General features: G+C 40.6%; 1 protein-coding gene across 1 annotated transcript in view; it reads left to right on the top strand.

The window, feature by feature from the left end:
• The window catches only part of TDRP (testis development related protein), a 120,307-nt gene extending 107,862 nt beyond the window's left edge, over positions 1-12,445 (top strand). The window contains exons 4-5 of the mRNA XM_077487758.1: positions 5,408-5,511; positions 9,227-12,445. Of these exons, the coding sequence (XP_077343884.1) occupies positions 5,408-5,511; positions 9,227-9,572 (450 nt within the window). The 3' untranslated portion in view covers positions 9,573-12,445. The remainder of the gene's footprint in view (positions 1-5,407; positions 5,512-9,226) is intronic.
• The last annotated feature ends 418 nt before the right edge of the window (positions 12,446-12,863 follow it).

The raw sequence follows: 12,863 nt of genomic DNA, 5'->3' as shown, positions 1-12,863 counted from the left end.
CAAAGTTGCGTTTTTGATGGTCAAAAATGTAAGAATTAAAAAATGTATCTATATGATTTGAGTGCTGCCAAGAATTGCTTTACAAGGTGACTTTCCCAAATACATTGACAGGAAAATTATGTAGGCATGACACTTTTTATATGAGTTGTTTTCAGCAAATTTGCATAGCTTTAACATATTGTCAAGTATTTAAAGCTGAACTCCAACCAGACAGGTGTTATTTATAGGTCAGAGGTCTCCAAACTGCGGCCCGAGGGCTGGATTTGGCCCTTTGCTTGCCTTTATCTAGCCCTAACTATTTTATTCCACTGATACAAGGTACTATTCCTTCCACTGGCACAAAAAAAAGACAGAGAACTGTTCCTCTCACTGACACCATAGATGGGGAACAAATTAACCCACTGGCACTAATGATGGGCCACTATTCCTCCCACTGACACCAATGATGTCATTTTTTTTTTTTAACTCCCACTGACCACCAAGTCTATGGCTTTATTAACTCCCACTGGTCACAGTCCGGCCCCCCCTAAAGTTTGAAGAGCATTAAATTGGCCCTTTCTAAAGTTTGGAGACCCCTGATATAGGTGAACTGCCTGTATAGTTGCGATTCTGCTCAGCCACACCTGTGATATACACACAGTTGTTACCCTTCATAACCAGAATGACCTCACTACATGCTGCTGCTGCCACTGCTTTGTCACCTACCTGCCCATTGTTACAAGGCTCTCATCTCTCTTAAGTTTACTATTGCCATATCCATTCACTTGAAAATGCTACATGGTAGAACTAGGCAATCCAATAATACCTGATCAGTTCATGTTGCATAATCTTTCCATCTCAATGTGATCTCTGCTTGCGGGGGTTTGTCATGAGATATATCGGGAAGCTTTGCTAGCACTATTTCGAAGTAGATTTTTTTTTTCTTCGTTTGCCTGGAGTTATGCTTTAATGATCTGTCACATCCCATAATACACATCAAAACGTGATGGCTGTCAGCGAATTCCTGGAAAGAGATCTGGAGGTTTTCATCCCTCCTTGTCCTTTCTTCCTTCCAGGCCATTGTGGGTGCTGTTTTTCACAGCATGCAATAATCGGACACTTGGCAGAAGATGTAGAGACCAGCATCTTCACAGCATGAATGAGCTCAGGAGAGGGTTATTCTGTATAGTTGAAGTATTGTCAATTTTCCGCTGCTTGCAGGAAGTAAAGGAAGGAAGCATCCTGAGTGTACATATAGCAAAGGGAGCAGCTCCGCTATGTCAGCCACGCCACAACCCACAATAGGTTCTAATTCAGATGTATTCTGTAAGAGGTGCAGAAATGTACTGTAGTGTTATAGATTAGCTTTCATATCACTGTGCTGCTGACTGTAATCTGACCTTATGTATTTAGTTTCTTTTTATTGGAAGGGTCTTTGCATTTCATACAGAGTATTGCAGCTTGCTTTACATCCTAGCACCTGTGCTAAAAATGCCTTTGTGATGGGCATTGCTAGAGGCAACTACAGAATAAGATGTGCAGTGCTGGAAGTAAAAAGCCTAAGGCCCCCCGGTACAAAATATTTATGCCTTTATAAGATATTACTTGTTCGTTTAATCAAATTATGTGTAGTTTGTTCTTTTCCAGTAAGCCTACTGGAGTCTCAGACAGCAGGTAGGAGGAAAACAAATGCTTCTTTGTGCTATACAAAATGTCATGCAAAATGTCTTTCATTACCAGTGTAGGGAGAAGGTGGTATGCAGCTGTAAATGAGGTACAACTCTAGGCAAACCGCTAAATACAAAATTGAAATAGAGATGACAATCATTAATGAGAACTATTTTGGTTACGGTAAATACCGTAAAGCCATGATAGAGCATATTGCATGAATTACATTCTGTGGGTTGTGAAAGTGAGAGGCTCACAGCTGCAGCATTAGGCTTAATGTACACGGGACGTTTTTACAACCTCTCCTGAACTATTTAACTTGACAGATAGTAGCCCACATTTAAAACGTATGTTTTGCTGTGTTTACATGCCGCGTTTGCATTTAGAAGCGTTTGAAAAAAAATGAATAAAATCCATCACTTCCCTGAGTAAAAGCAGCACATAGTACCCAAAAACACTGGCTAGGTACACATTTACCCCTTTGATCACCCTAGATGTTTAACCCCCTCCCACCCAAGGTCGGTGCATATTTTTAGCACTGATCACTGTATTAGTGTAATTGGTTTCCACAAAGTGTCAGTTAGTGTTTGACTGTTCGCTGCAATATCGCAGTCTCGCTAGAAGTCGTTAATCACCACCATTTACTAGTATAAAAAAAAATCCAGCATATATACTATATCATAGATTGTAGACACTATAACTTTTACGTAAACCAATGAATATTTGCTTATTGAGATTTTAAATTTTTTTTACCAAAAATATATGTCGCAGAATACATATTGGTCTAAACTGATGAAGAAATTTTTTTTTATTGGATGTTTTATAGCAGAAAGTAAAAAAAAAAGTTTTGTCCAACCCCCCCGAAAAAAAAATTGTTTTTTTTTTTGTTTATAGCACAACAAAAAGACACAGTGGTGAACAAATACCACCAACAGAAAGCTGTTTGTGGGGGAAAAAAATTACATACATTTTATTTGGGTACAGTGTTGCACGACTGCGCAGTTGTCAGTCAAAGTAACACAATGTCATATCACAAATAATGGCCTGGTCATGAAGGGGGTAAATCTTCTAAAGGTCAAGTGGTTAAGTTTAACAAAAAAAAAAAAAAAAACCTTTTGACTTTAGAATCTCATTATATCTAGTACGTGAGTTTGTTCTTGTCAACAGATTGAACATATCAATACACAGGAGAACTGCTTTGGGCTTCATTCATACCAACAGCTCTAAGCCCTTGTACACACGGTCAGAGATTCCGACGGAATGTATCCTATCGGACCGTTTTGTCGGATAATCCGACTGTGTGTGGTCTCCATCGGACTGTTTCCGTCGGAGTATCCGACCGACTAAGTTTTCCAACTTGTCCGTAAAATTTTCCGACAAACTGCTGCGATCGGACATACTCCGATCATGTGTAGCCTACTCCTACGGACAAATTGCCATGCATGCTCAGATCAAATTCCTATCGTCATCGCGTTATGTACAATCGGATTTTCCGACAACTTTGTCCAACCGTGTGTATGCAACAGTTTCGGACAAAATCCAAAGGATTTGGTTGTCAGAATGTCCGACCGTGTGTACAAGGGCTTAGGTGCGTTAATGCACAGTGTACTAAAATAAGTAATGTTAATGCACGAAACTGTCACATTGTTCGCAAATTCATACTTATTTTAGCAGTAAAGACATTGCAACAAGTTATATCAGTTAACACATGAGCAAATGCAAGAGGACTGATGTAAATGTATGTAAAGACCTATAAACAAAAGAATAAAATAAAAACTTTGGTTTGTTGATGAGCCATCCATTCTGAAAGCTAACTCACATAGCCGACATTTACTAACCCGAAGAAGAACAATGGGTTCTATTGGTACTAACAACTAATTAGCTAGTAAACGAATTTCCATTTAGTGTCTCCTTCCCATAACCTTATCGGCTATAGAAAATGAGAAATAATAACTTACATTATTATCACAGTAGAATATTATTCTTCGGGATGAATACTTACCATGGCAAAAATGTATTGTATTTTGTGCTATAGGGAAAATGTTTTATCATAAAAGAAAGCACATTTTAAATAAAAACTGAATCCTTTAGCTGTACCTAAACCTAAGAACATTTGTTTTTTGATTATGGTGGCTGAATTAACCACCTTTTATTTAGGCTTGCTTTTTTTTTATTTTCCTCTCGTGAACCGCCCAGTCAGGGCCACTAATAAGGCAGTACAGCCAGCGCTTCTGGACTGGGCCCAGGCCCCATCAGTTCAAAAGGGAGGCCCAGGCACCTGCTGAGCAGGCTAGCCACCTGTACTGCCTTGCTGCTGACAGACACCGATCCTCTTCTGCCTCCCCCTGCAGCACTGTTGAAGACAGTGGTTTGTCCTGCTTCTGTTCTCACATGAACGTTAACTATTGATTACAACAAAGGCTTTAATCAGAGTGCGGCTGTCCAGAATCCATTTCTTCAATATTGCTCCTGCTGAGCCTGCACATGGCTTCCACTTTGAGGAGGGCGTTTTCTTCAGTACACCACCTGGAAGGTTCACCCTTTTGTCCCCCTGCTGCGCTGCCAGCTTCTCCACTCCCTCCCTCCCTCCCTCCCTCCAGTTGTGCTGCAGGGGGATCACTTCTAGCATCTACTCCTCCATTCCTCCTGCTTTCCAGCCCCCCCCCCCCCCCCCGTGCACTTTTTACCTGCTGCATTGCCGGCTTCCCTCCTCTGCTCTTGCTCTGGCAGCTGCTGCGGGCACACAAAGGGTTGTTTAAGTATGGAGAGTGAGGGGAGCATTTAAATATCTCATGCAATAATGATTTTATTGTGTTTTTAGCAAAAATAAAATTTGTTATTTTCTAGGGGTGGGGGCAGCTGGGCCCTGTCAGGTAGGTAGTATGGGGCCCGATGATTTCTAACAGCAGCCCTGCTCCCAGTGACACACTTTTGGCCTAGCTAGATACTTGCTCATTGTGCTTTGTCTATTGAGTAGCAGTATTGTTACCCCCAAGCTGGTCTCCTGATTTAGTCTAAAAAAAGGTGTTGCTGATTTCCACAACTTTTGGGGGAGGTGTTCTGTAGTCCAATGGGAGGAGAAGTCAGACAGGCCTGATAACTACTTGGGATTTTAGTGCAGCAATGGCCGTATTCCCATCACAGGAAACTAGACGATTACTTGATTTCTATTAGATCAACAGCCATTTTCTCAACTTTTCTTTACATCCTCTGTTTTTGAAGAGGCCTGTTGAAATGTAAGTGTAAAGCAGAGATTTACTGAAGTTTTTGTTTTTTGCCCAGATCTGCACTTTTTGTCTTGCGCTTCAAAGAGGTGCCTCCTCTCCATGGGTTTATCTTCCCAGTGTAACTGGAAGTACATGTGAGAGGAGAGCAGAACAAATGAACCTTTATTCCTTTGCTGTCTGTAGAAGAGGTATAGTTTTCAGTCTACGGTGTCTACATTGCTCAACCAACTGTACCACACTTTAGACATTTTTTCTAATTCAGCAAGGCTGTTATTGTTGTCTTTTCAAAATGCTTATTTTTTTCCAAGATGCTATAAAGGTTCCAACTTTTGAGGATGGTCATTTTCCAGGCTGCAGAATAAAGCACGTACTGTTTGACTGAGTGTTGATTCTGGAAATAGGCTGTATCCCACATACTTAAAGTATAAATTAAATAACTTTGTCCCTTACTCTTGAGTGGCACCAAATCACATAACTCCTTTATGTGTACAAGTCCACATTATATAAATAAAGTCCTTTTTCATTTTTTCCAGGTTCAAGGTGCCAGTTTTCGGGGCTGGAAAGATGTGACTTCCATATTCAACAAAGATGATGAACAGCAGCTGTTAAAAGGATCCAAATCTCCTAAATCTAAAGCGTAAGAACAAACAGTAACAGATGCATGCTGGTTTTATTCACTAAATAGAGCAATACAAATAGGTCTGGTAATTCGCTGCGACCAATCACAGTGCCATCACTGAGGGTGGTGTCACCTGGTGTGGTAAAACATGGCGTAACCCCCCCCCACTGCTCCTGCTGCAGATTCCCCCTCCTAGCACAAGCACAAACCCTCCCTATCACCTCTCCTAGCACAAATCCCCCCCTCCTTGCACAAACCCCCCCCCAATCCCCTTTCATAGCACAAATACCCCCTCCTCACACAAACCCAGCCAATCCCCTCTCATAGCACAAATCCCCCATCCCCTCTCATACCACAATCCCCTCCCCCACCCAAATCCATCCTTTTAGCACCAATTCCCCTACCCCCACCACCACTACCACCTCCCTCCCTAGCACATATACCCCCATTCCTTCTCCTAGCACAATTCCCCTTCTCCCCCTGGGAAACCAGGTAGAGGTTCAGGTTGTTCTGTGTTCTCTCACATGTGTCAGCTGCGATCCTCCGTACAGTAGATGACACAGGATTGGACTGTACACAGTTTGATCTCCCGGCAGCAGGGAATGAAAATGCAGATGTAAGAGCGATCCTGTGTCATATGCTTTAAGGAGGATCACTCTGTTGACAGGAGGTGGAGTGTACAGCCCACATTTCCCAGCTCTCTCCTCTCTCATTTCTCTTTTGTGGACATTGCTCCAGGCTGCTCTCCCCTAGTCCCAGCTGTGAGTGCAGGGATAGAGGGAACAACAATAAATTCCTTAAGCGCTAAAGCTGTAAGTCATGTGGAAATGTCATAACCCAACAAGGTTTGATGGACTAGAACCCAGTGCAGCCGCCAACCACTGGAAAAATGAGTATGCAAAAATAGACTACTTCTAGGAGGTGCTCTATGATTTAAATCCAAAGAGTACATATTGGAAACATGAATAATAAACAACTTGTTTATTGCACTGTAGGCCAATCAAACAAGGACTACAATGAGGCTTGAACTTAAAGTGGTTGTATAGTCTTTTTTTTTTTTTTTTTTATATGTTTAACCTACAGGTAAGCCTATAATAAGGCTTACCTGTATGTAAAAAAAAATCTCATAAACCCGCATGGTTTAGGAGATATTCCCCTCGCAATGCGCCATTGACTGCAGCGTCGCATGCGCACAGGGGATTCTCGGCTGAAAGTCCGGCAGACGCCGGACCCTGCCGGAAAGAAATCTACCGGAAGAAATATCCGGAAGACACGCAGAGGGAACATGTCAGCTCCCTCTGTGTGGATCGTCGGAGATATCGGGGCCTCGTTCTAAGGTAAGTATTTCATAATGAGTTAGTATGCGGTGCATACTAGCTCATTATGACTTTTCCCTTGCAGGTCAGAAAAAACAAAAACATGTCAGCGGGTTTACTACCGCTTTAAAAAGACTGCAATGGTCAAAGTATATGACAAGGATAAAAATGAAAAATTTTAAAAAAGCAAACAGTACCACTAGTGACTTCTGGATGGAGAAGGGTTAACAGAATCCAAAAGGCTTGCTGGTAAAACACGGAGAGGGGGTACCCTAGGCCGTGTTGGGACTGGTGGAAGCCCGGTGGGGAAAGTTGCGGTATGAAGATATGTATGGTCCTGTATCCAGGGTTGGTGGAATCATGGAGTGCAGGAAGGACACAAGTTCTTTGTTATTCATGTTTCCCATATGTACTCTTTTTGGATTTAACGCTATAGGTCGCTTCCTAGAAGTAGCAGTACAGCAGCCTGGCGGGAGCACAGCTAAAATCAGCACCCTCCTCTAGATCCAGCCATGGTGCCACCCCTCTGGTGGGTGTCACTCGGGTGTGGTCCGCACCCCCATATTGTGACCCCTGACCAATCATGAAATCTATTAACTGCTTTAACTAAAGATTACTGAAATCTGATTGGTTTCTTCTTGGGTTTACTGCTCTTTGCCTGTTATTTCCAAATATTGGCCCACCCAAAATTGATACCTTAGGTTTTAGTCAATGCTGCAGATTTAAACCTTCTGACACTCCTTTTGGACACTTTGTTGGTGAGATCCCTCAGTTCCTGGGTCTGCTTACCTTCTGTGGCCATTAGAAGGACCTTCCATGTAATTTTTTTTATTTCTTAGCCATAATTGAAATGCATCAGAAGACACTGGAACAATTAAGTGTAAATGGGAATACCCAAAAGTGTGTGACAGGAACAGTTGGAAATAAAACAAATAAAATATTACTTTTTCGTTGGATTTTTTAAATTCTTCTATTATACTTTTATTACACCCAAAAAGTTCATAAAACACGTAAATAAATTTCTTTATCGTACATCACGGGACACAGAGCAGCCATAATAATGGGTTGGTGTAGCCTCCATTCTGTGTGCAGCTAAATGTGAACAGCAGCAGCTGTTGGCCTGCCATTAGATTAAGGCCCGGTTTACACCTATGCGAATTGGATGCAGCTTACACTGCATCCAATTCGCATAACATTTTAAAATCTATTCGTTTGAATGCATCTGGTTCACGTGTGTTGCATTCGAACTCCGCATTGCCCAAAAAAAGTGTGCGTGCGAATTGAAGGCACATATTCTTCTATGAGAACACATCTGATTCGCTGATGCATTCCATTGTGAACAGGCATTCTCTCCTTCTCTTCGCTGCACCTCACCCCTCTCCCTGCTCAGCTGATCCGCAGATAGAATGGAGGAGCCACTGCTGAACAGCTGCTTTTACTCTTCACATAGAAAATGGAGCTGGAATTTGCACCGGACTGGTGTGAACCCAACCTAAAAGGGCTGAGCAGGCACTGGTGACCACATTTGTAGATTCTTGCCGCAAAAATCCAGTGGCCACACCAACCAAGAGGCCTAACTGGTTCGGCGGTGATTAGGGACACTGATTGGGTGGCAGTGATTAGGGATACTAACCTAGTGACAATGTGTAAAAAAAATAAATAAGTTTTAGTTTTTTTTTGTTACATATCACTAGAGTAGTGCAATACTACTCTGGGAAGGTGATCAGGATTTATTATTTACTTAGCATGTGATCGCTGTGATTGGTCACAGCGATCACATGGCACTTGGGCCAATCAATCAGTTCCACTGTGTCTGGTTGACACAGCGGTCAGAGATCATGCCACTGCACGCCCCAGGTGCATGACACTAGTAGAACAATCTCCTGCCTGTATTGGTACGAGGCCGGGTGGGAAGAATCGCCCACTTTCTAAAATCACATTTTGTGGTTTTGCAGCCTGATATGAAGACACACAGTTTTTGTTTTATCTAGCTGCATTTAGTAGTGCAACTTTTAACATCCATATGAAAGATAGAACACCAACATGTCAGGAAAAAAAAAATCAAAAACAGAATCGCTGATTTGGAAAAAGGAGCGCCCCCTTGTGTCAGTATTTTGTTGAACACACTATGGAAGGACACAATGTGTTAATTTTTCATGTCCAAGGTTTACAACCACTTTATTTATATGTAGCTTTCTGATTGTAAACTACAATCCAAGTCTAAAAATGCATGTTGTTGTAATGTAAACTGTCCAAGGGTTTTCCCAAGGGGCAAATGTTTCCCGTTGTTACTCTGCACCCGACTGCCTACTCTACAGTAACAAGTTTACTCTTGTCAATAGGAATACAATTAGGTTATATATTGTTATGGCCTCTCTGTAACTTTTGTAACCAGTGTTTATCCTCATTATTTACAGAGTTTCCTTGAAGACAAAAGAGGAAGCAAAGACAGAGAAAAAATCCGGGTTTTGGGATAGTTTGGCAATAAAACAGAATGTTCAACCAAAGAAAGCAGATGAGATTGAGGGCTGGGAGCCCCCCCAGATCATGGTGGAAGAGGACCCAACATTTACAGAAGACCCTCTAGATGATAACCACTCCTGGCCAGGTTGGGAAGATGAAACAAAAGGTTCATCTAAGTACACAAATCTGAATAGTCCAGGGACTACGTCTAGGTGGAGCATTAAGTCAGCTGGCAAACTAGTTAGTATTAGAAGGCGGAGCAAAGGTAACCTGACCGAAACCTGGGAAGAGCTAGAATGACAGCATTTGCAGTTTCACAATATGCAATATCTTCAACGAGGGTAGCAGGTTTCAGAAGTTCTATGCTGTCATTTTTTTACCAAAACACTCAAGTATTGAATAGCTATGTACTTTTAGATTTATTGGAGTCCTACACTAAATTTGCACTCGTGTTCTTTATTTTTAAATTAGAAGTCAAAAATATTTCTCTCTGAGAAAAGTTACGGTGGCATTACTTGTGCCTACATGACAGTCAGAAACCTGGCTATAATTGGTTTCACCAGAAACAGTAATTCCTTAGTGAATGTATACACTGGCTATAACATAGACTGCCTTATACTGTTACCAGTAAAGGGTAAAATTTGCCTTGCACATTAACCTGTCAAGTGCCTGTATTTCACCTTGATAATGTATTTGTGATGCACAGCTTAATTTATTGATAAGTTAATTTTACCTGTTTCTGTTGCTTTTATGAAAATATTGTTTTTAAAAGCTAGCCTTTTCGAAGAATGAACTTTTAAAGTATGTGTTTTGTGTAGAATTTTATTTCAAGCTGTCTGAACCTAATTTCTCCAGCCAGTACAGTACACAGTGTACTTCACATTAGACTATTGTGTTATGCCTACTTGCATAATTGTATTAAACTGACCCTGTAATTCAGGTTTTGACAACCTTTGCTTCCAGGTGTCTTGAAACAATAAGGCTCAGTTGGGCTATTTTATAAAAAAAAAAAAAAAAATGTAATAGAAAATGTGTTGTCTATTGCAATCATTCTAATGCTACAGTTCTAACAAATACCATTTGTGAAAAAAATGCATGCATGTATCTGGTAGCCGTAGACAAACTGCCTTACCATTCTTTGCCATCTGGTGGTCAAAAGCATTATACTTCTTAATGCCCCCAGAGCGGGAAGACTGTCTTAAAGTGAACCTGAGCCAGAAATATTCACATTAAAGTATTTACATATGTTAAACAAGAATTTAGCAAGTACTTACATATGTTAAAAAAAAAAAAAAGCAGTTTAAACAAGCATTTTAAAACAAGACATAATTCATCTCTGTGGCTATAGGCAAAATACATTTTAAAGTTTGTAAATGATCACCCTGTAAAACATTCAGTTTAAAATAGAAATGAAAGGCAAAACATTTTTGTATAGATATAAAAAAATATATAGAAATACCTTTTTTATACGTGATCGCATTCCCTCTGTTCTCAGCTGCATAAGAGCTGGGGGGGCAACAGCAGGACACTGAGCTTGCCAGTGAATGGCTGTGCAGTGGGGGCACAAGTCTAGAGTACACTGATTTCTCAGCCTAGCTCGAGAACTTACCATGGTGTGCTTTACTGCTTAGTGTGGTCAGTTTTGAATAGGAAAGCAAGGGGGCTGGCAGGAACACCAGGGATTTCACATAAAGGAAGCAATACAAAGAGAACAGGAGACTTTTTCATACAAGTAAATGGTATATCAGGAATATGACATGTTGGGGTAACAAATGCTTTAATTATTTCCTATGGGGTGTAGAATTTTGGCAGCCTGCCAGCCCTCTAATGTAAAAACATGGTGACTGTCTTTAAGCTAATTAGAAACTGAAATCAGGCTTTAGTATTTTTTTTTTTGATCTTTGAGGAGGATTTATTTAACTTTAAAGTGCTTGTAATGCATGATGGTAAAAAAAAAACTTTCTGTATGCTGCTCCCTCCACAGCCCCCCTAATACCAGAGGGAAAGAAAATTAATTCCCCTACCAACACAGTGTTGATGGGGGAATCCCTCCCGCTGAGCCGTTGTGTTTTCCAGGGGTGCCGTCACCGCTGGGAGAACACAGCGATTATAGCTGCTAGCATTAAACGCATGTAAAATACGACTGGCTGGTTGTACCCATACATGGTTTGAATCACAGCCGGACCCTACTGAAGCGGCCGAGATTTAAATAGTCTATGGCTGGCTTTAGAAGCAGCTGGAGAGGTCGATGAGAGCTTGTTTTAAAGCTCTTTTACATTTTGTTAACACATAAATACTTTAATGTCTATAGTGTGGACACAGCTACACTTTAAGTCTGTGATCAACTAAAACTCCTGTATTCATGTGATTAATGTATATAGATGTGCTGGTTCTGCATCTGTTACAAAGTGTATACAGGAGCAATAAGATCATTGGTGCTGTCACCACCATGACGTATGCACTCGCAGGCTCCCTCAGTATGGCAGATGGTATTCATTTACATAAGTTCAGTCTCTGTAGTGACCAATTGAAAATCTTGTCTCATTGATCAGACTACAGTACACTTACATGGTTGCTGTAGGTTATTAAAAATTGGAAATTGTTACAGTTGTCTGTGCTGCCTCACTGAATAAGCTTATAAGTTTTAAAGTGATTCTAAGAAGATTGTCACCATGGCACATTGAAGAAATGGCCTTTCCTGCAATGTGCATTCAAAATACCAGAATGTGATAGTTCTAGAAATACCAGGGAGCCAATAAATGTCTACCTCTGCTGTAGACCAAAAAATGTCGGAGGATTTTTATTGTGTTTTTGTCTCATATTATGTAAGAGAATGAAGTTTTATTTTTCCTTCATGTGAGACTCCTTTTCTTTAGATGATTTTTTTGTATATATAGAATGATAAAGCATCTTTTTATTAAAATGAAGAAAGAGTACTATTATTCATGCTTGTCAAGATTGCTAGTTGTTGATACGCATGGTAAGTGACTGAGACTTTACCAAGGTGAAATCAATTCGGCTGACATGTTCAGTCAGTAAGTCCATGCATTGTAGCATTCATTCTGTATGTTTAATGAACAGTTTTGTTAGTCATTGTTTAAGTAACTGAAAGAAATGTTCTTTGTATTTTTTTTTCCTTTCATCTTAAATAAAGAATCCAGTTGCACCAAGAACAGTTACATTTTTTGTGTGTAACATTGCTTGTAATATGGGCGGTGAATACTGGTTTAGATATCGAGTACCTTTTTTAAACAGAAATATACGTAGACCATTGCCTTCTTCAATGTTAATTGTTATTTTAGAAAATGTATTGTTTTTTGTATTAATACCTTTAAATTTCAAAGGTTGGTGCAGTTGGCGGAAATCTGTTACAATGCCTAGCCATACTGGAATTATTTTGCCTAAAATGAAACTCCTATGACGGTGGATGTTCTATAGTTTGATTTCAGACTTCTAGCAAAAGAAATGGATTTTGTGCCGATACCCTGTACACTGCGGCTCGATAGAGGTGAACGGAGGGTCAGACCGATGGTGTCAATGGGGCCTAAGGCTGTTTTCACACTGATGCACTGTGGTTTACCCACACAGAGG

The sequence above is a fragment of the Lithobates pipiens genome, unplaced genomic scaffold (genome assembly GCF_037356315.1).
Source record: "Lithobates pipiens isolate NorthernLeopardFrog02 unplaced genomic scaffold, aLitPip1_a1.2 Scaffold_18, whole genome shotgun sequence".
NCBI classification, from domain to species: Eukaryota; Metazoa; Chordata; class Amphibia; order Anura; family Ranidae; genus Lithobates; species Lithobates pipiens.
Note: the sequence above shows the minus strand (reverse complement) of the source record. Positions and strands in the feature narration are given on the sequence as shown.